At 31.9% G+C, this 24742-nt stretch overlaps 1 protein-coding gene across 3 annotated transcripts; it reads left to right on the top strand.

Annotated features, from left to right (window-relative positions):
• The first annotated feature begins 534 nt into the window (after positions 1-534).
• Positions 535-24693, top strand: LOC143244619 (CST complex subunit STN1-like). Of its 3 annotated transcripts, none has more exons than XM_076489636.1 (5): positions 535-741; positions 12678-12773; positions 15932-16039; positions 22607-22768; positions 24148-24693. In XM_076489636.1, exons 2-5 carry the CDS (start codon positions 12686-12688, stop codon positions 24240-24242), a joined length of 453 nt encoding a protein of 150 aa, XP_076345751.1. In that variant the 5' UTR covers positions 535-741; positions 12678-12685; the 3' UTR covers positions 24243-24693. The 3 variants fall into 3 exon arrangements, with proteins under 3 accessions (XP_076345751.1, XP_076345749.1, XP_076345750.1); XM_076489634.1 differs by having other exon boundaries at positions 572-981; XM_076489635.1 differs by lacking the exon at positions 12678-12773 and having other exon boundaries at positions 572-981.
• The last annotated feature ends 49 nt before the right edge of the window (positions 24694-24742 follow it).

Here is a 24742-nt window from a genome sequence, read left to right as displayed (position 1 = left end):
GTTTAATAACTTGTTTTACTATATTATTTTAAAACATGTGGGACTGTGTAATGTTTGTTCAGTTTTGAAATTAATCACCAGTAAGTATAGATACTTACTGTTAGGAATGCGGCTCATAAATAAAAACTTGAAAATCTTTTATTTTTGCTGCTTCTTTACAATTCTATTTTCCAAGATATCACTAGACACATAGTTATTAATTTTATTATTGAGATCTAAATTGGCAAATATGTGTTTGTTTTTTATAGATCGATGACGGATGAAATTAGTGTGAATTTAATATTAGTGATAACTTAATTTTTTTCTTTTGCAGAGTAATAAAAGTATATGTCTTACTGTTTGTGTCCATGTTATAAGTTATCAGACAATGTGTAACATAAGTGTAACGTATTACTACCAGCATAAGTTAAAAAAATTAATAAGATTTATTACTAACAACACAACGTTTACTCATTTCAGAAATTAATAAATAATAAGCAAACACGTACTTCTAACAATTTGTAACTATATATACTAGAAGGTGTCGTCTCGTGTTCATACTATTAATTATAAGTTATAGTCGTACTGTTGCTGAGTGCTATCGTCTTACTTTAAAGTCACATTGAAATCGAAGTGAAAGCAAGAGGCCTAGGATTGAACATAACTGAGAAGTACTGTAATCGAGGATGTGTAGTTAATTCTCCGACAATGATGCTTTCCCAACTGAGTTAGCAGATAACTAACTGTGTTATCAGCCCTTATGTGTGTAAATTCATAATAAGTAGTTAGAAATATATAGTGAAATAAAACCTTAGCAGTTGAAATGAATATTTGAAATTTTATTATATGTGTATTACTCTATTAGCAATATGGATGATGATTCACAAACATGTGTTGAATATACTCAAAAAAATAAAAATCCTGCATTTTCTTTGGATTATCTGAAGACATGTCATATGAAGCTTTTCATCCATGATATTCATTCTTTTTATTTGCAGTGTAGTAAGTATTGGCTTGAAGTTATTAAGTTCATTCTTATTTCACTAACATAGTCATTGTTTTTTACGTTGTCATGAATACGAGGAAAATATTTTGCATATGTATAAACCTCAAAATGTTTTTTGATGTCCCTTACATCAGTATAATGTAGAAGTGTTACTAACTGCTTGCATCACTAAAGGACTGTTTGTTTCTTTTTATGTGCATTCACCTATTTTTCCAGTATAGAAAAATCCTTTGTACCCATCAAAAGGAATTCAGTTAACTAAAATATGGGATAAGCTGCCACTTATTTTGTTACATAACATTTATGCTATTATTATTATACATTTATGTGCATTGTAATAAATTGACAATTTCTCGCCTCCTTGATCACTGGACTCTCACTTTAAAACAAACTAACTTTTGATGTTGCATTCCTCTTCATAAATACAGATTTTGCAAAAATTTGGCATTAATTTGATATAGCATAAGATACATACTTTGTGAAAAATGCAAGATTTGAATGTGGTAATCAAATGAAGTCAACCATCAAAATTTCTCTAATTTTTTTTAAATATTCAAGAAGTTTTTAAACAATGTTTCAGTTGTGAGAAATTGCTCTAAGTTTTTCTTTACGTGAATTGAATGTCATATTTTTTGTTGTGTTCAGGCAAAATTGTTTTTTCATGTCTCGTTTTGTGTTTTATAATCATAATTTGAAATTTTTTAGTCTTTTGTATTTGAATGAAAAATGTGTTTGGCAGTTGTTTTATTGAAATAGAACCATTTCTTTCTAATAAGATGCCAGTTTTGTGCAACAATGTGTAAATTTTCATCTGGAGAAATAGAAGCTATAATTACCAAATTACCTACCTAATTAGATTCTCACTTGGAAACAAACTCTCTTTTTAAGTAGTTTTCCTGACATAATTATTTTCACTTTGAAACAAACAAACCTGAAATTACAAACAAACAGATACAAGTGTTGTTAATTTTTGTTTCGATTGCAATATTACTCTAATCAATCAGGTATTGCAGATACCTAGTCATTTATATTCACTATAATCACTTGGGGGGTATTGGCAGTTTTTTTAATTTTTGTTTAAAGTATGGTAAAACAATTGCAAGTAAATAATTGTAGGAAACTTAAGCAGTTTTTTCCTTTTGATAACTTAACCATCACCTAGTATTTTCATATTTGTTCCTGCTTTTGTTGCATTTGTTCAAGTTGATCTTTTGGTTTCATAAATTAATTAATTTCTTATAATGTAGCTGTTAATTTGTTTCATAAAAAGATAGCTCTTCTTATCCTTTTCTTCCTTCTGATTTTTTTTTATTTAATAGTAATTATTTCTTATTTCTTTTATCACAAATTATTAATCAGTTATTTAAATTTTCATTTACAATGCTTTTGCATTTTTTAATATGAAATATCAGGGCTATCTTGATCCTAAACATATTTTGATTAAAGTTCACCTTGAGCTTTTGTTTTTTTCCTTTTTCATAATGCTCGTGATGCATTTCAATGAGATATGGAGCCATAGTTCCATTTTTCATGTATGATGATTTGTTTTGGCAGCATGTTTTTGCTTTTATGACTATACCCTACCATTCCCTTTTTATTCATTTTTCAGTAAATAACTCTATTACACCTTTTTGTATTGAATTTTTCCACACTGAAATGCATACCCTTATTAATTTTGATTTTTTTTTATCATTACTTTTCACCCTCTACTTATTTTCATATCTTACACCTATGAACAAACAAGGTTTTTTTCTTCATGCCTGTTTTGATTCTATATTCTGTTGGAGTTAAAGGGTTTTTCAGTTTTTTTGGTTGAAATTTTTATATTTCTCTCAGTTTTTAGACCCTTTCTCCAATGGCCTGTCTTTTTGCTGAAGTTGTTTTTCACTATTTTTACTGGGAACTATTTAAATATAACACTCATTATGTTTTACTATCTCTATTCCACACTTCTTTTGTAGAAACATTGCACCATGATTTTGTTTCTTTTAATTTGATATGTGTTTAACCTATTTTCAACATGTTTTTTTTCATTATTTCAAAATCCAGTGTAGATATTTTTTTTGTACAAATAATATAAACTTTATTGTATATAATCTGAATCAGAAACACAACATAGCATAGAGAAAGAGAATAATAAAGATTTCTATTCACATACCTAAAAAGACAAATTTTCTATTTCTCCTCTCAACTCTGCTTTTTTTGTTATCTATACCACAGATTCTAGTAACAACAATGCAGGAAGAATAATATGTTTTGTCAAATTATGTTTTAAAGTAACTGAACAAGCTTGTATTGACATTGACTAAAAAGACTTAATTATTTAAAACTTTTCCTCTCACTTTACATTATTTCTTGTATTATTTCTTTTCTATGAACTTTTAACTGCCTTTCTTTTTTTTAATCTGTTTTTTACTGTTTTAATAGCTTGTTTCTGAAAGTGTAATATGTCAAACAAGATTCAGTTTCTTAGTTGTACATTTCTTTTGTCCAACCAATTAATTTGTATTTCTAGTTCCATGTCATACTTTATCTTCCAAATGTATACAGTTAGTTAATTATTTAACAACTGAATTTGTTCCATTCAGCAAAGTTGGAAGGATTTGTAAGTACTAATGTTGTTAAAATTAGTTTCAAGGTTTTAAAATAATTCATCTCTGGCTGGCTAACTGACTAGTTTGAAGTGGATGATTTCCTTTGTCTGACAACAGTTTTTATATTATAATTTTATTACGTAATCATCTCTGGTTATTTCATAGTGTCTGTCATAGGTATGACAACTCACAGTGCATCTACTGAGTCTTCCATAAAGTGTTTTTTATGTGATTGTGTTTTTCTAGTTCACTGTATATTTTTAACATGTAAGTGTTTAATTCTTCCTTAAAATTTTCATTTCTAAAAGTGTGTTGTGTGAACAAGTTTTATTTATGTTTTCTAAAGGTATGATATGTTGAGGTTCAGTTTTTCTAAACAAAAGAAAACCTATGAGACAATAATAACCATCATAAGTGTATATTTAAATACTTTTACAATTGTGTGATAATTCACACATACTGTATGATCAATTGTGCATTATACCTTGTTTTAACTAATGGTATGACTTATTTAGAAACAAAATTTTGGTAATTCTTCCTCCAATATAAATACTTAACCAACTTCTATGAAACTCTATATACAGACTTGTTAAATATGATCAAATATGTTTTTGTTTAAAAATTCTTATACTTAGATTGAGTACTTATATCAGATTTTAGAATATAAAATTTCAAAATTTTGTTATAGATACTGTTTTAAAAAATTAATAAAAACGTCCTTTCATTCTGAAATTTCACTTTTTTTATTGTTGACTAGAACATTCCATTTTATTTTCTAAGGCAGTTTCAACTTGATTGCTATTCATTAAAATATGTCTTTAAAATTTAATCTGTCAGCTAAAGTGGTCATTATGTCTGGCTATAAATCATAAAAATGATATGTCCAAAAACCTAGCTGTTTTATTAATGTCCATAGATCTCATATTTCAGAATAGCTGTATTATACCTTTCTTTAGCTGATATCAATTTTTTGTTAATAATGTTCATAGTTGAGATCGATTTTTCCAATAAATATTGTTAATTTTTAGTATGTAATCATGAAATTATTTTATATGTAGCATTGATTGAATATGGTATTATTAAAAGTAATATTCAAATAATAAGTAGAGCCATCAGACTGTTTTGCTGTTGTTTACCATGCTTAGTAAATACAACTAAGCTTACATGGTGTATTATCATAGAAGAAACTTCTTTAGCTGTCAGTGAGATGTAATTTAACAAGAAATAACCTTCAAGAATAAAAATAACATCTTAGTAAGCTGTGACAAAAAATTTATAAATTTATAGTTTGTCCCTAAGTATTGTAAACTTTGCTTGAGAATTCTTTTCTCACCTGTACAGAGGTCCCATGCTGCAGGTAATCTATGTTTGTGAAACCACAAACTACTTCTCAGCATAATTTATCTAAATTGTAGATATATTGGAATCTCTTCTACACAATCATTAGCAATTATTCAGATCACATGTGATTCTTATAAAAAGGATAAAAACTTGGGGTTGTAGTAAAATTAAAAAACCTGACAGAAAGGAAAATCATATAAAGTGCAAGTAAAAATTATTGTATTTTAAAAAGATGATTTTTATCAAATATAAACCTATACTTTTGGATGGTCAGAAAAAATATAAAGAAAGTTAATAAACATGTTTATAGTCTAGATCTCTATATAGTTAACGAGAAATGAAAGTTGGAAAACTATTTTAATCATTATTATATCACATTTTATGACAACATATCTGCCACTTGACTCACTCTTTGACCTAAAATGTTCCATGACCCTTGGTTAAGATCATCCAGTCTAGAATATAAACTGCTTCAAACACCTTTGTTTCTCATTACTTCTACCATCTGGAAGATTCTTCTCCCTCAATACACTTCATACTTCTTGTCAACATGCTTTAGTCTGATCACTATCTTTAATGGGTAATTTGATATGATAACATTCCTAGCCCTTTATCTTCCTTTAGCTTGTTGCATTTTATTTGGGCTGTTTAGTAGATTTGTAAGCTTCTATGGAGGCACAGGTGTCTTGGTGAATAAGGAAAACTTTCCATTTGTATCATAAGCACAGCTGGAATAGATGGGGTAAGGTATTGTAGCCATTCATCTGGTAGACATTCAGACTTATCGAAGTTAACATGGTGTCTGTCAGATTGGTACTATTTGTTGCATTCATCATAACATGAAGTTAGAACATAAAAGACTGTCTGGTAGAGCTGTTGAAGCTTCCTCTGCATATTTTGTTCACTCTAGTATTTTTATGGAAGTTACCATCTCAAACCTTGATGTTACAAGCCTAAGTAAAATACATTGTATGGTATGGCTTGATTTTGCTGAGACGTCAGTCCACATATTTGTTAACAATAATATCTTTTTGGCATGCCAGAGTATGCTTTAAAGTGTTAACATTGCAGGTTATTGGTGCACACAATTACATTGTTCTGTGAACCACATTTACATCTTAAGCACCATATTGTTGAAGGTTTTGTTCAGTACTGGTTCAAAATGCTTGCTGCATTACTGTAGCTAACCAACTATTGCAAATGATACAATGCCTGCTTCTGTTAGTTAAGATCTTGGCCCAGAAATTCCTTTTCTCAATTAGTAAAGGATGGAGACAAGACTGATTTTGCTTCATTACTAGAACAAACAACCTTTAATCATTTTATCTAATTTTACAAAAATGACTGTGGATTCATTCTTAATATTTACATTGACATTCTCTAGAAAGGAAAATTCAATAATTACAGTGAAGTGAACTTCTCATTTAGGTAGTGTCACCATAGCTACTAAGTCAATATCCAAAACCACTGAAATACAAGGTTATTGTTTGCACATCATGTCAACACTTTTCTGTTCATGAGAAACTTTCTAGCTCTACAGCATATCACATGATGATGATGACACCATCAGGAGGAAGATAGAGTCAGGTTGGTTAATCTTGTACATTTACTGTTGTTTATCTCTTGCCACATCCAAGGAGTACATTAAGTTACTAGTAGTTATGATTATACCATGTCATGACTCAGTCGTTTCAGTGGGTGCAAGGAGTGTAAAACTCTGTAACACTTGCAAAAGTGCTGAAGAATACTTAAGGTTCATCCTGGGACTTCTCTGAGTATTATGGGCTCCTTTTATTTTGCTCTCAGACTAGTCCATTTCTCTTCCTCTCTGACATAAGTTTTACCATATTGAAGAGATGCCTTTTAAATGGTATTTAAGAAGGAGTAAAAAAGAAAAAAATATCTTAAAGAAATCAAAGATAACAGTGAACTACCATTTCTTTGTCAAAGGCACCAAAAGTTTTTCTCACTTGAGATAAGCATTCCTAGAATATCCTAGCACAAAATCACCTTATCTTCACATTTACTTGAGGTTTGTGGACTTGGTATGCAGTAGGACAGATGTAATTATTTGTTGTAGACAGAAAAAAAGCCTACATGATCTTCTCCCTTTAGTAGGTCACCACACACAGCAAACATGTGAGTGGATATTTAGATCTCAGAGGGAGTAAACTGAATTTTCAGTACCATCTGTAGGAGTTCCCCTCATCACATACATGAATCCACTTTGAGAGACTAAGTATTATTATCAGTAAGTACAGTAGTATTTAATTAAGAACAAATAATTTATTGAATGAAGACAGACTTAAGATTAAGTATAATAAGCTGTACTGAAGTAAAAATGTGACAGAAATTTACTTTTTCAAACAGTACATCTTCCTTTCACCTAAAGCTATTTGTACTTTCTTTGCTGTCTAAGCATTACTAAAAGTTTCAACGGTGCATCAGTCTATTATATGATTTCCATTGTTTTCTACTTGTTTGTTTTTGAAATATTTGTGTTTCCTGAATTATACTTTGTTCATATGAACAATAATATAATGGAGGGCCATTTTTCATGCTGTAAGTAGACAGTGGTTTTTAATATTAGTCCTCAGGTCTTAGAGTCGAGAATGGGGAGTCACAGACTTTAGTTCATGAAGAGTTTGTGTCTTATGTTTGGTCAGCAGTTTTGTTTTCTCTTCAAGTTATCACAATTCTTTGTTCATTTAAAGATTTTTCTTCTAATAGATTAAACACTTCACACGTCAAAGATTACTTTCAAAAGAACTGTGGAAGTGTATTAGAAACATATGGTGTAAAATCCCAAAGGGCGCTTTGATTAAACATGATACAACAATCTTTGAAAGACTCTGCAATTATTAAAGCAAAAGGAGAATACATAAAATCTTAACTGTTTGCTGAACTCAAGCACTTCCACTGAGTTTCTTTTGTATTAAATATGAAGGTGAATAATAAAATTTTGATGTTTCATCTGTGATTTACCTTCCATGGTTATTTGAAAGTAGCCTGAAATCCTAATACTTTTTAACAGTTGTTTATTTCTTTGCAGACTTTTTAAATGTTTGACAGTTTTTGGTCTATGCTGTGTTTCGTATTTTCAATATAATTTTGTACTTAATTCATCATTTTTTAATATTGGTCTTTTTTTATGTGGATTTCTGTAGGTGGCGAGGAGACCTCACAGGGAAGGTTTTGAATTTTCATTTTATCTTCTCTGGGATCTGATCATCTACTTGCATGTTTGCCATGCGTGGTTATCCATCAAGGGGAGAAGAAAATCCTGGTGATTGAGAGGTCCAACCCCAACACACCACTTTGGCCTTGAATTCCTGCAGATAGATGACCTTAGGGTGCTCCCCCAGGGTAAACTGACTTGTTCTCTGAAGCTTGGGCAAACTGAAAACCAGCATTTGATATATTCACCAGGTGTTGTGGACATTGTATCTGATGCTGATGTTTGGGTATGGTGCTCACAAAATCCTGGTATTGCTGTAGTGTCTTTCTTTGGCATTTTTGTACATCCTCTAGTAGGTCTCCATGGTGAGTGGGGTCAGTGGATACTGAAACTTTCTTCTCTTATTATGTATTCCCCAAATCATAAAAGAACAGCTGATTGGTAAATAACCATGTCTTGAAGACTCTGAACAGCAGTCTCCCCCTTATTCTGCAGCTGTTGTTCTTTATTTTCTCATACTGTATCCTTTGTCAGACAAACTTTCAGGACAGATTTCTCTTTCTTTATTTTTTTATTCAGAAGGGATTAGAGGTGTTTGCTGGTTCTCCAATATCAGTCAAGAAGTTACATTCTAGTGACATCTTGGTAGAAACATCTACCTCAGAATACAGTGAGCTCCTCTTGAATTCAAAGGCAATTGGAGATATACCAATTGAGGTTACTCTCCATGCTACTTTTAATTCCTCATGAGGAGTTATTTTTGAGAGGGGTTTAAAGAACATTCTTGATTCAGATATTCTGTATGATTTCTTCAACCAGAATTATGCTGCTTACCAGTGCTCTAATTTTGACTGTCAAGCAGGTTATCTGAAGTGTGTTATGACCATGTGTTCCCAACTCTTTCAGATTCTTTCAGTCTCTGTGTTTTTTTCATTTGAAGACATCTTTTTGTGGTTTTGTAATGTGCTTGTTGTGGTATTAAAGACTATGATACCTGCAAGTCAACTGAACCCTCACTGTGTTAACTGTAGTGGTTCTCACCTTACTTAGTATCAGTCTTGTCATAAATGGATGGAGGAGGCTCAAAAGTAGTTACTTCCAACTCCATCATAGATGCACTACAAACCACTACTAAAGTGAGTGTGTGAAGATAGCACACTTTGTACCTCAATCAGAGTCTTTTCATCTCAGTGTATTATTGAGTTGACAATTCAGCATCTATTTCTGTATCTGTTCCCACCATTTTCTTGCCTGGATCCATTTTCTTCATCCCTAGCTTCTGGTGTCTGCTCACGTCCACCTTCTTCAGTCCCCAAGATACAGAATTATTATTTGTTCGTGCTCTCAGTCACTAGAATTTACATCTAACAACAGACACCTGCCTACTCAGCCCAGGACAGAATCCATGAAGGTGATAGACTTCTTTCTAATAAAGAAAAATAGCATGGTTGTAAACCAAAGGGTTTTCTATCCAGTTTTCCTCTGCCTAAATAAAAATGGCCATTTTGGTGCAGTTGAACTGTTGAGTTTTCTGTTTTAATATGATTTTGATTGATTTCTATCATACTGCTGTCTTTCCTTACAGCAGGTCAGGCTCAAAGCCAGAAGGAATCTTGGATTAAATTCACAGCTGGTATCTCATCTATTACCAGTTCCAAAATCACATGGAACAAGATTTGGAAGGCCAATGGGAGATATGCCTCCTTTTCAATCTTTCTCTCCAATGGCTATGCATTTGCTACTGTACAGAACATTGCCAATACTTTCAGTAACCATTTTTCTCATGCATCCAGTTTTTCTGTTTCTTCCCCTGCCTTCTTGGCCATCTTGTTTTGGGCAGGGTGATCCCCTCTTTTCTTTTGGGCCAATTGTGATTACAACTGTAATCATCCCTTTACACTGCTGGAATTCAAACTTGCTCTTCATCGATCTAGCAATACATTGGCCGGATTTTATGATGTTCACTATGAAATGCTGTGCCATCTCTCTCCTGCCTCTTTTTCTATTCTTTCACCAGAATGTAGAGTCTTGTATGGATTTATCTTGAGTGTTACACTTTTCAGTATCAAGATTAATGCTATCACTAGACAGCTTCCTCTTAATGTTGGAAGTGGGCTCTATGTCAGTGACTTTCACATCTCATGTTGTTAAGTGAACATTAGGTTTAATGAGTGGCAGGTTCAGTTTGAACTTAATGACTTGTTAAAATGGACCACAGCAAACATTTAACCTTTTCTTTCTCCAAAACTATGTGTATGCAATTTTGCCATCAACAGGATATACACCCTCATTTCGAGCTTTGTCGAGGTGATATTGTTCTTCCCGTGGTCCTTAAGACAAAGATATTAGACTTATCCTTGACCATAAGCTTATTTTTAGGAGCTACACATCAAGTGTACAAGGGCATTGAACATTTTCCTTGTCCTCTTTTTCATCTCTTAGAAAGCAAATTGATATTTTATGCTCAAGATATGTTGTGCCCCCATTTGATCCATACTGGACTATGGGTCTTGGGTATATGGTTCTGCCAGGCCCTCAGCCTTGAAGGCTACTGAACCCTATTTACCCTCTGGGGCTTTGATTCTGCACATTGGCTTTCCACACCTCTCCATTTCCAGAGTTTATACACTGACTCCAACAAACATTCTCTTAACCTCTGCTATTTGCAAATTTTTTTACAGTATTCTTCTAAACTTTTATCCTTATCATAGCATTCCACCTAGGATTGTGCCTTCCTTTTTCAGTGGGCTATGCTCTTTCAGAATAAATGGTCTGCCACTTTTTCCTTTGGTCTTCATATCCATGCACAGCTAGCTGAATTGGGTCTCTCCATGACTTATTACTATCCTCACCCGTGACCATTCTTTGAGTCATCTTAGGAAGGCAGCTACTCAGGAGTAGAAGTACTCGTCTTTTATTCCCAGCTATAAATGGGAATAGAAGAATGGTTTGAAATTAAGCGACCCTGTGGGCTCTTCCATGGTTTGTTGTGGCTCAGTGCTTGCTTAAAGGATCCCCTCTACAGTTTCTGTGTTTGCTGACGAGCCGTATGCCATTTCTCATGCCCTGGATCACATGGAAGCTATGCAGTACGCAGGTTGTACTATTTATACTGTCTCTCTTATCTCTCTACTGGCCCTAAAATCGTTTCACATTAGTTCTCATCAATATTCAGAAATGACTGGTTCAGTTTTCTCTGTCTTCTGTTTCTGTCCAGTTTTTCTGAATATCAAGCCATGTTATTTTCATGATTTTACTGACATTGCAACTAAGTTTATCTGCTTTGGTTCTGTCCCAGAATCTGTATTCCAAGCTCAGCTTCATGCCAGCTGACAATTGATTTGCAATGAGCAACATGATAACAGTCTTTTCCAGACCAAACTTTCTTTTGCTCTTTGGCCATCTTATTTTCATAAGGATTAGAAGGAGGAAGTTGTCCTGGATAGGCTATGCATTGGTCACAGTTTTTAACCCACTGTTTTCTTTTGTCTAAGACTGATCCACCAATGTTTGGCCTTTGTGACACTTAAACCACAATAGTCCACATTTTACTGTCATGCTGTTATTATAGCTCCGAACAAGGATGGCATCATTTTAGACATGTTTTTTCCATGGGCTTGCTCCTGACTTTGGACAATGTCATTAGTGATGAAGACACAGTTCAACTTACTTAGGTTTTTAAATTTTTATGGAACATTGGCCTTTGTGATTCTATTTAAATGTTTTTATTTGCTTTTAAAACTTTATTTGGTTTTTAACTTGGTTAATTGTTATCTTGTATAATATTTCACTTTTGTAATTTTACATCTTATTTGGAGCAGATAGCCTTCTTGTGTTATGCCATAAAGCACCAAACATACCAACCAACAAATTAATATTGGAAATAGCTTTGAGGCTTTTGTTTGCATAGGATCCCTTTTATAATCTTAACCCCATTATTACATTACAAATTTCTGTATTCTTATTGTTGCACCTCTTTTTCTTTTTTTTTAATAGTTTATTACTCTGCATACAAGCATTAGTTGTCTAATGTAAAGTTGTGCTCACAAATTAACTTTTTTCTCAACAAGATATCAAGAACTACATATTATCTTTTTATTAGTAACTCTGCTAGCAGGAAATTTACAGATATTGTGATATGTTCTTAGTTTATCTACACATTGGTCTTTAGTTTTTTTTTGTCGATGTAAAGAACCTATATGGGGTGTTGGTCATCTTTTTTTACAAATGTAGTATCTCACAAATTTACCCATTGTTGCTGTCTTCAGCATAATTTCATTATATTATAAAAGTCCAATGCTTTTAAAGGATTTGAGCATTTTTTAAAACATAAAAATTGCTATCAGATATTTGGAATATAACAAATGGTCTTTCAAACCATGACTTACAGTTGCACAAATACAATAAAAAAAAGCCATCTTGGCATTCTTGAAGTCATGATCTTCCAGGATACACCAAAGAAAAGGCCTATACATGAGATAAGCAAAACAATTGTGAATTAAATTTTGCATTAAAAAGTAAAAAATATTCATCATAAAATATATTACATACAGTTTTTATTCTGCAATATTTAATATAGGTTATGTAATGTACAAAGAATTTCCAGTTAAGAAGGTTGATATTCAGGGTGTGATTGTTGAAATACAAGAACTTTCTGAAAGGACAAGATATGAAGGTGAGATATACTTTTGTACTTTACTTTTGAATTTCAAGTAGGGCTGTCAAGATATGTGTATCTAAATTCAGATTAGTTACACTATTCACTTGTAATAGTTATTTTTACCACTTCTATAAGCAAGTGGCTTAAACTTTATCATTTTGCATTATATTATAAATCTAATGCATAAAAATTAGAAATTCTTTAGTTTTAACTCAAGCAGATGTATAATCAACGAGTTTAGTTATGACCTCCTTTTTCTTTTCCTATTGTCTAGTTAGCATGCTGATATTAACTTGAGATACAGTTTCAAGTCATTTTAGCTTGCCACATGTTTTTGCATCAGTGACACATACTTCAACAAGAAGATATGTACATCTTAAACAAAATTTATGAAAGGTGATACATGTGTTTTGCAAACAAATATTTTCTGCTTATTGTCTTTCAAGTACACAATTTTTCAGTTCATAATACAGATGAGCTAAGAGATCTTTTATTGCTCTGTGTTTCATTTTGAAGCATTTATTTCATGTCTACTGCAAGTAATGACCAGTATATTGATAGAAAATGTGGCATTCTTAGGTTTAGCTGATTTCTTGTCCAGTAATTAAATAGAAATGATAGAATAACTAGAAAATATACTGTGGAACAAATATTTGAATTCTCATAGACTCAAATAAGACTCAAGAAAGAGTCTGGGTGCAAATCAAAATAGAACAATACATTTCCAACACAAACATAATCAATTATTAAACAAAAGTTTATATTGTGGCATCTTTACTAGAGAGTAAGTAACCTGTAAATATCTCTTAATATGTGTTAAGTGTCAAAACTGTTTTTTGAGTTGTTCCAGATTGCACTGGAAATATTTGTTCCAGCCACAATGAAAAAGCAAATTAACATTGCAAGTTTATTAAGAACTAAATTTCAGTCATTTTCTTGTATGTTTAATCTAAATGAATGTGCTAAATATATCTTCATTAAATTTGCTAGCTTTTTAATAATCAAGCACAAAAAATCAATCCTTTCCTTAAAGTAATTTTAGTAAACATTTTTCTGTGAATTGAGAAGGCTTACTAAGTTAGTCTGATTTGATAGGTAATTTTCATATTAAGAATAAAAGTACTTAGTTTTATCTTAAGCTTTTGTTTTTCCTATGCATAATCTTGAGACCCACTTAAATGTATATCAAACGTTTTTGTGGTAAATCTTTATATTTCATCCTTTATTTTCTCTAATAGTAAATCTACCAAAATATTCAGTGCATAATGAAATTAGAAGTTAAATTATGAAATAAAATGAATAATACATACTTTTCCTTTTAATTTTATAATTTTATGGACTCTACTGATTTGAGCAGTAATCATTTAAAAATCTATAAATTACAGCAGGAAGCCATTAGCTCTTTCTTGTAAACTAAACTATACATACAATATGTGACTTTTTTATTCACTGGCATTACTGCTTAGGCCTATCTTTTTGCATTATTAACTTTTTTTATAAAAATTAATTTATGTCAACTACATGCATTTTAGAGCACAATATAGTCATATCTATGTAAGTGTTGCACATAAATGTTTTACTGCATTTATCTGTTCAAAAGATAAACAAAATCAGTTAGTTTATTTTAAATCAAGTATGAGGCCAAATTTCCAGTATTTCTCATTATGGAACAATAAAACTCTCAAGTAAGCGTACAGGTAATGCCTAATAAGTACATGAAGAAAAGTTGAATGTTAAAAATGACAGTAACTCTGCATTAATTAATACTTTTCATTCTCTTATTATCACATATTTAACTGTTCTTTTCTACATGTGCAGGCAGGTTATGTTGGTTTTAAAGATAGCATCAAAGGTGCTGTATATAATAATGAGGTATGTGATTTCAGGCATTTCATTCTAAATATTTTGTATACTTTGGACTCATGAAACCAGATTTTTTTCATGAGTGACTTTATTTTAGTAGTTTACAATAAAATTGAAAGCACACCTGATTTAAAAAAAAAAAATTATTACAGTGGAAGTCACAAATTTTAATGTTTATATTTTATGATTCTCCTGTTGTCAAGGTTATGTTAAAAGTAGAAGGTAATATTTTCCTTAACTGAGAATATATTTTGGAGAAATACTCGTCTCTGTGCACCACTAAGAAATTACTTTGCACAGAACTGCTGTGGAATTGTCTGCACATGATTTATGCCTTGAACAAACTCCTACCCCTACATATGTCAGCCAATGAAATAATCACCATAACCAATTCTATTCTTCACCAATAGGAGGGAGACACAACCACCATGCATGGTTATTTATCCCTGTGAGCATTAGCATGTGACCATAGGCTTATTATTAACAGACATGCAAAATGAACTAGAAGTGGGGAAAAAGGGTGGTAGGGTGATGCAAAGAGTTAAGTATTTATCTGAAATGCATGTTTATGGCAAGAAAATGTTAACTTCAGAAATGCTACTTATCTCTTCACCATTAAGTTAGAATCACACATTGAATGGTGGAGGGGCTAGTATTACTCAATAACAAAAGTGAGCTCCTTTTTGATGTGGTGGCAGAAAATCCAGAGGGTGTGACTTCCATGAAACCAAAGCCCCATTTGGCTGGACATATCCATATGGAATTGCTTGCGAGATAATATAACAAGGTTTCTATTATTCCAAAATGAAATATAAAAGCATTTTCAAAAAAGCTTGAGCATGAACTTGATAATCATCATAGAAAGCTGAATAATACTAAATTACATCAGCATGAAAGAGCTGTTTAATCAACAAAATATTTGAAATATGTACAAAATTAATTATTGTTATTGCAGTTAGGTAAATTAATAAGAAAATATAGGGATTAATAACATAAAGAACACAGAAAGGTATAGACATACACATTTATATATGCACACACCCATTTTTACATTCATACATATATAAATTGTATAAAACAACGTTATAGTAACAGATCAAATAAAAAAAATGCAAGTTTTGTGTGTGTGTGAGGGAGAGAAATATATACTACAAAATAGTACAAGTATTCAGATAACTGTACAGTTAAATCTCACATTTTTTCATAAATTATTTTAACTCGGACTGTCTCAAAAGATTTTTATCAACATAATATTCAGGCTGTTTAGGTATATGAAAGTAATTTTGTTCTGTGTTTTGCTTTAATTACAGTTGATGATGGTACAGGCATCATTACTTGCTTCCAAAACAAACAAAATCAGAATTCAAGAAGTGTTGTTTTTTCACATCAGGAAACTAAATTGGAGTCACTAGAATCAGGTAATAACTTATTTATGGATATTTATATAGGTAATAGTTTGCTATTGTATGTATTTTACTAACATTCATTGATTTTTTTTTTCTTGTGTGTTCAAACAGTTATCAGTTTATTGAATAATCAACATTCAAATATATCTTTACTAATCAACTTCAAATAAACATGATTATCACATTATTAAAGGAGCTAGGTTTAAAAACCTTAAGTTTATAATGTGAAAGCAGAATTTTATTAAGAAAATAATAAACATCCTATTTTAAGGTAATTACATATATTTAAAACTTATTTTTTAGTTTTGTTTTTACACCTTTGAAGTTACTTTTATAGATATACATCTTCTCTTATAATTTTTTTTTTTAATTTCTTGTAATATTTTTTATTCATGTTTTTAGCTAAAACTGTGTTACATCTTCTGTACATTAGGTTTTTTCAAATTGTATGTAGGCTATATATGCTGTATAATAAATTATCGAAAAGTTTAAAGCATACTACTAAGTATTAAAATCAGCAACTTTTGTTTACAGTTTACAGAAATGCATACCACTTCTGTATATCAGTAAAGAAAGGTGTAGAAATGAATGTGAGCTTTACATTTCTATAGTAAATTCAGCACACAGGGTACACTATGTATTGGTCACAGTTTTTTAGCTCATCCTTTTCTTTTATGTGGAACTGATGCACCATTGTGTAATCTGTGTGATACTCAGGTCACAGTAAACCACATTTTACTTTCTTGCTGTCATTATGACTCTCAACTATGGCACCATTTTTACCATATTCTGGCCCAAGGATTGTCCATAATGTTAGGCAGTGTTATTGGTGATGGTGACACTGTCCACCTTGGATATATTTTTAGTTTTTTAAAAGCCATCAATCTTTTAAATGCTATTTAAGTTTTTAAACTTATACAGTAGACCTTGTTGATGAGATTCGTTTTTAAGTATCACAGTCCATCTAGTTTGATTTGAAATTAGAAAATAGCAGTAAAGTCAAATAACTTGAAATCAGTACCAGAAAGGCCAACTTTAGGTGACTAATGCTGCTGTTTGAACTACCTGTTAGTCATCCTGGTAAGTTATTATTAAACATTTGCTACAAGTCTTTTAAAATTTTTATTACTTTACTTTTTGAAAATGGCTATAAAGTCAACTAACTTGGAACCAGGACTGGAAAGGCCAACTTCAGGTGACTGACAGTGGTTTTTGTACCTACCTGTTAGTCTTCCTGGCAAGTTATGATAATTACTGTTATGCTACAGAAAGTTTTCTACAACTTGTATTACTGTAGTTTTTCTCTTAATGCTGTAGACTAGATGTAAACATGGGTTTATGCTTTTTTTTAACTGTTTTATTTTACTTTAATTTCCTTTTATAATTTTCCTAATGTTACTTTAATTTTCACTTTTTACTGGATGTTTGGCACAGATAGCTTAGCTGCTTTGTGCCATAAAACACCAAACAACCAACCAACTAACCATATTTGGTTACTTTTCCCACTACTTTGGTGCATGTATGCCTGTTCCTCCTTCCAATTTTACCTCATATAACTAGGTATAACTTTGTGCTGTATTACCTTGCATTGACTTCTCAACTTTTGAAGACTTTAGATTTAGGGTCAGATCCTTTGACTTTCTTAGGTTTAAAGTTTCTCACTCTCACTTTACAGTATATCCTTTTCTGTTATTTCTTCCTCCTTTCACCTTCTTTCCTTGGTAATCCACTGTTTCTCTAATGGGTTTTTTGGTGGGTGTTCATTTGCTTCTCTTTAAGTGGCACATTTGCTTTCCTCAGCCTTATCACTTCATACTTGGTTAACTGTTTACTTGAGTTTGTTAGGGTATGATGTCCTTGTTATCCAAAAGCTTTTACCTTCTTTTACTTTGTATACCTTTTTCTGGGTCCTCCTTTCATCTGTCAGTCCTTTCAACCTACAGTCATTATTTTTAATCATATGTTATATTCCAGTTGTCTTTAATCTTGTCATGGAGCATCACCTGAAACACAACAAGATACTAACCATGGAGTGGTTTTTCAGTCCTCTGAGGTTTAGGTGGCTGTGCTGTTATTTGGACACTTCTAAATGTTCTTCAGACCATTCAAGACTGAAATACTCACTGAGGAGATGAAGTGTTCCACAGGATTACTAGAAGTTTCCTCACAGTATCTTGTTTATTAAAAAAAGGCCTAATCCAGACTGTAACTACACATGGATTACCAGTTGGGCAACTATCCTGGCACTACTTTACTCATGGTATCCATCTGGCCCTAGTTGGATAAACCTGGAATAGCCTACTTTTTAAAATAATTTTTTTTGTGGTTATGTACAATCTTATGATTTTGCATTCCTCTGGGCTCCCTAATGCATTTTTACCTTGCTTTCTTCTAGTGAAATATGGAAGTTCTTGCCACTCATTAGTTATTTTCTGCTAGGGTGGTGGAACATGTAGATTTCCTCCTGAATGTGACCATTTCTACTCAGTAAAGGGTAGGGCATTGGTATTCTTTGGGTGTAGACGATAACCACTGCAAAATGGATTAAATATTCCTGCCATCTGATTTTGAACTGGAGATGCTTCACCAAATATAGTTGACCCCTCTGGCTTGTTTTCTCTCATTTTACTGCTGTCTTGATGTCATTTCCCACTGCTGCTGTATGGTTTTGGACTGCACTTTACCCACCACAGTTGCTTTCTCCTGTGTAACTGTTGCCCAGGTGTTAGTTCGTGGATGGTCTTGTGTTGGATATGTGCAAGGTTAGCACACATGAACACTACCTAAGATGGGGGAACAAGAGTTCCTTTTCCCTTTCACTCTCTGGTATGGTGATGAAGATAGTTGAAACATTTTTTTCTACAACAGGTCAGATGAAATATTCCCAGTGCTACATATTTTTGGACTAGTGCTGACCTTCCATATATGATATGATATGCCCTAAACACACCGCACAATAAAACGTCCATTTTCCATACATTGTTAGTAGATTTGCTTCTTTCCCACTCTGCTTGGAAATACTTATTTTCAGTAAAGGTGAAGAGTATAGAGAAGAGGTATAAGGTGTCATGCTCAATGTTCTCTTTGGGTGCTCATATATGTAGCGTTTGCACTAGTCCCTCTACCATTTTACTGGCTTCTGTGATGCAGAGTTCACTGAAAAACTATCAAAACCCAAGGAACAAAGTATGCTGGAGATAATATGCAATCAATGTCTGAAATAAACTTTCAAAAATGTGCTAAATGAACCTTTGTCTTATGTCAAGCAATTGCTTGGATGAAAGATCATTCTCAGTGCTGAAAAAGGATAAGAACATGCTTCAATCACCAGTGTGCCAAGATAGGTTACATGCACTGGCACTTTTGTACACAGAAAATGTCTTGTTAGAATTATTTGACACCAAGCAAATAATACAATCCTTTGCTACAAAAAGAGCCAAGAAGACTGTAGAACAATCAATTACAGATGACATAACCTGCTAGTAGTTCTGGGCATACTGTGAGTATTGGTGTGATCAAAGTGTGTGTTTGTGTATGTGCAGAAGAATTGTCCAAATGCAAATTTTGTTCATGTTAGAGCAACACTTTTCCTATTTAAGAAACATTTAATATTGTTTGCTAACATGTAGATAAGTCTGTTAAAACTATTCTCTCATTGTCTCCAAGAGTAAAATAAATCTAAGTTAAGTATTATTCACCTTAATCTTTACTTCCAGTCATAATAGACTTGGTATAAAAATTTAACGTTAGGCCAAACCGACCATTAATTTGTCCCTGAGTACAATCAATCTAGAACTGTAAAGATTTTCTGAGACTTTATTTTTTAGAGTTTATTGTGTATCAAAACCATTTTTGTAAATTATTTATTCAGATATTTTTTATTTTATATTGAAAACAGGAAGATTTACTTCTGAAACAGTGCTTCTTTCTAAATATAGCTCTCTCTCATTGTCATGTAACCAAACATTCTGTGTGTTCTTGATCCGTTGTGGTACTTAATCATACTTACCTATAATTTTCAACTCTTTGAAGTCTGGCATGTGTGATTGGATTGAAACCTGTTCAGCATGCAGGCTTACTTCAGTCAGTCAGTTTCCTTTTCCTCAAGGAATGCATTGAACACTTTAGCACATTGAGGATAGGCACTATCATGTATCAGGCTACAGTCAGTGTCAATTCCACTAACATTTGACAGCACAAAAGGTCATAGGATGTAATTCTTATAATGCACAGCAATGCTACCTTTCTGTAGAATATATATATATATATGTGCGTCTACGTTGTTGATCCAATGGTCGTGTTCTAGGTATTTCTGCAGTAAACTGTTTTATGCTTTGCTGTCAGCAAACTACACCTTGCTGGCCATCTGGTATACAGTTTGGCCTTGTGAAGTTTATTTTACTTTATTTTTAATGACACATCAGCCAGTTACAAACATCTGATTCATGAGCCAGCATCAGTAAATAGCTAACATCTGTTTCTGTTGCAGATGATGATCTATGTGTACTCTGATGTCCAAGCAACTGTAGTATTGGCTTGAAAGTAATTCCAAGTGCAGCTAATAATATCTGAAAGCAATTGCAACCAGTGTGAAATAGCCAACTGTGATTGTGTAGTTTTTATTTGTCTAATGGTATACTACATAGGTAAACTATCCAAATGTCTTCTCTAAGGCCTTGTCATGGACCTTTAACACATGGTAAACTTTTTTAAATGTGATTTATGTAAAAGTGACAAATGAATGACATGTACCTGCATTTCAAATAATCTGTGTGCCTGATCATCAGCTACCTGCTTTATTTCATATTATGGATCAATAGAATAAACATTTTAAATATATTATTGCTAATTAAAAAAGGTAGTAGGTGAGAAGAAACTCTATGACTAGTATTTGAACCCAGAACCCATGTTTAATGTAATCAGTGCTCTACAAAACTGAGCTATCAAAATGTGTGAAGAGAGACAGGGATGACTATTGCTTTTATATGGCTCAGTTGGATAGAGCATTGGCCCTATTAACTAAAGGTCTTAGGTTCTAACCACAGTACTGAAGCTTTTTTCACATTACAACAGTATTTGTAAGAAAGTAAAAATAAACAAACATATGAGTCTCATTATGCTGATATGATTTGGTTGAATTGTGGTAATTTCACCTTTTATTTGCCTGTACACAAAGTAATATGAAGTGAGTGGAGACAGAGGTGACTTGCTCTGTTGGATAACCAAGTAGAAGAGAGCAATGGTCCTGTTAGCCAGAGGTTCTAGGTTCAATTCCCAGTCCCAGAGTTGCTTTGCATTTACAATAATGTTTAATAAAGAACTATATAATTTGGATAATAGTGAAGTGAAAGGATGATTGGCATTATTCTGTAAAAATAATATTGCTTTGTCATAGATAAAATATTACAGTTTCTACTACCCTTAGCATACAAGTTCGAATAAAACTCTTATCTGTCATTAAATGCAGTCATTTAGTGTGAAAGCACAATTTTCTTAAAACAGACAGTATTAAAATAATGAAATGACTAGCATATGACTACTGTCATTTAAAGTACTAATTCAAGCCAAGATGTATAGTACTTGCAATAAAAGTATGCATACTTTGTGCCTGTCCAATTAATTTCAGACAACCTGTATGGAGAATGAAATACTTTTGGTAAAGATCTTAGAAATGGCTATTGTAGTTTCCACAGAATAACAGGTTCCTTCCTGGTCATAATGCATAAGAAACAATTTTCACTTTGGTAATTTTCTCATACTAATCTTTAAGAACAGTGGAGTATACTTCATATGGTTTGAATATTATCATTGTTTTCAAATGCTTGTTTATTTATATTACTGCTTCATTTGGGTATGTAATTATTGAAGATAACTACAGTTCAGTATATGACATATACATATATTGTAAGGTAGCTAGATGTGACACTGGCACATTGTCAAGTAAAAAGTATTCACTTTCATATACTTGTGGAAGTAAAAGTGTTTGCCTTGTGTTTATCAGTCAACTAGAATGAAAGATTGTCATAGGTAAGGTTTAGTGAAGCAAATGCTAATACACAATTGTGACTTCCAAGCCTCTTATTTACATAAACTACTAGGTTTGAAGAGTGATATTTCATTGGTTTTTGAAGATACTGGTTTGAAATTTAACACAGTGGTAAAAAAATCAATTTTTACTTAATACTCTAACTAGCATTTGAAGAAGACAAAAGATTAATGTATCAAGACAGAAATATATCTGTAATAATTATAGTTTACCCTTACAATAAACACTGTATGTCATTTTTGTCTCTTATACTTTTGTGAAGTTATCATTTTCATATAACAGTCATTGTTTTTATATATTTACTTGTATAAGAACTGGAGTTAATCAACATGAAAAAACAAACAAACATGCAGCTAAAGAAAATGTGTTCTGCCTAGATAACATTGCATGGTGATTATTTTCAGATATCTATTTAATTCTGAAATAAAAACAAGTGTAAAAATATTGAACATTATTCTTAAATTTATAGTGAAAGTAAAATATTGAGGCTTCAATGTACAAAATACATTTGTTCTAATTATTTATTGTTACAGTGTTTGAAGTTGATATTAGAGATAATATACGTGAGTTTTGGAAAAACCTTGAAGAAAAGAAAAGAACGTCCATCACTCCTTTTTCACTAGGGGATGTAATTCATGTCCTGGGCTCCCTAAAAACGTGGGCAGGACAGATATATATTGATATTTATCACTCATGTATCCTTTTTTCTTTTTATTCCACTGACTAAACTTCCTAAAACAGAACTAGAGCAGTTACATATTGGTATGTAGTGGTTATGTATTATTTAGTGTTTGGCTTGTGATCATCAGTCAATGAAGTATTTGTAAATTTCATATTTCAACATGAACTAAAAACTGCACAATAAAGAAACCAAACATTTTATCATATAGTAACTCAGGAAATCCATCATTTTTGTTATAAGATATCCAAAAATATATACAATGTGCTGATTTTCTTCATTACAGTGGAGAACTTCTTATATTTCAGGGGGTCGAATGTGTATGTGCATATTTGCTTTGCAACTGTAACCAGTACTTTTCACTCCTGTATAAATTTTGTTTCTCCCATACAGTATGGTTATACCTTCTTTGGGTTGATGTAATCATACTGATGTAAATTTATGTAGATGTACTTCTTAGTCTGAAATACTGCAAGGTTGTCAACCTTAAAGAGCAGTACAAGTCTCCCCAAACACTAAGAAATCCCAGTGGTTGTAATGACCCAAATAAGTCTTGAGCTTTTTCTGGAAAGCAGATATAATTCATCCCTGAACCTATGTATCCTTGTAAGTATTTTTCTCCATACCACTCTTATTTTGTTGTTTTCTCATTGGTGGATGTATTGATTTTGCTAACCAACACAGACTAATGCAGTACACAAATAATAACTGCAAAGATGAGAGCTCTTTCTAAAGATTGGTGTATGCATAAATACGTTTAGGCAGTAGTGCCAAAGCTATAACTAATTTTTCCATGAAGAGTTATGTATCTGTGTGAAACATCTTGAGGTAAGTAGAGTGGTGACTTTTACTTCCTTCTCCTAAGTATACAGAAGAATGTTTTATAAAACGAAAAAAATTAAAGTTTGGATTAAGAACTATTACTCATTGCATGACATTAAAAATAATGGTGTAACTATAGCTATAGTACAAATGCTTGCTAAGCCTAGTATATAATGATTGCAATTTAGTAAAAATTATATAATCTGTGCAAGTTATTCTACATTATATAATGTATTATGGAAACCAACTAAAATTAAATGAAATATTCATAAGATAATAATGAGAATATTCATATGAGCCTAAAAATACAAGAAATCTTGGAACTTTCCCCATTTCTTTACACTGCAACACCATTAGTTTTTTTCTCACTAATTGTATTATTTATAATGCTAGTAATGAGAGTATTTATATTCAAATATTGAATTCAACCCGTATTTGTGGTAGAACATTTTATGTTTGACTGTTAGGAGAAATGTTTCTTTATATATTTTAGAATATTTTGAAAATTCATCTTGTAAACTGTTTTTTTTTGGGGTGTATGTTTTTTACTTTAACCTTAACCATGTTGAACAGACAAAGTCACTGATCCTAATGCAGAGGTGCTTCGAAATCTTGAACTATTGACTCTGTATTATCATGTGTACAAGTGGCAGACAGATCTCTGTTGACTGCTTATCTTGAAGTAAATATACCATGAGGAATGACAGCTGTCAAGAAAGTATCCATGTTGTGTGCCTCTGTGATCAGACTTTTGAACAAAATGTTACATATGACATTAAATAATTGTGAACAATTTTTAAAAATAAATTTATCAATCATAAACAGCTATAAGTACCAGAATTGTAATGGTTTATTTATTACAATTGAGAATTATAGCTTCATAATATAGTTGTAAGAGATTTAAGGTTTTATGAATAGTCTCAAAGATGGTTTTTACAACTTGGTCTTTATAGTTGTGTAAACAATTAACATATTTAAAGTTCTATGGATAAAATATATTTTTCAAGGTTTATTAACAGAATTTTACCTCTAAAAGTTGTAGACATTCTAGATAAATTTACAATATTTTCTGTATCCTATATTAATTGAAATAAATGTTCCTCACACTGAAAAGCTAAACTTTTGGCAGTGTCTTAATTTTCTAACATCACAAGCTGATTTAAAGTAG

Source organism: Tachypleus tridentatus, chromosome 2 (genome assembly GCF_004210375.1).
Source record: "Tachypleus tridentatus isolate NWPU-2018 chromosome 2, ASM421037v1, whole genome shotgun sequence".
Lineage (NCBI taxonomy): Eukaryota > Metazoa > Arthropoda > Merostomata > Xiphosura > Limulidae > Tachypleus > Tachypleus tridentatus.
The sequence above is the reverse complement of the archived record's forward strand: the minus strand, read 5'-3'. Positions and strand labels throughout refer to the sequence as shown.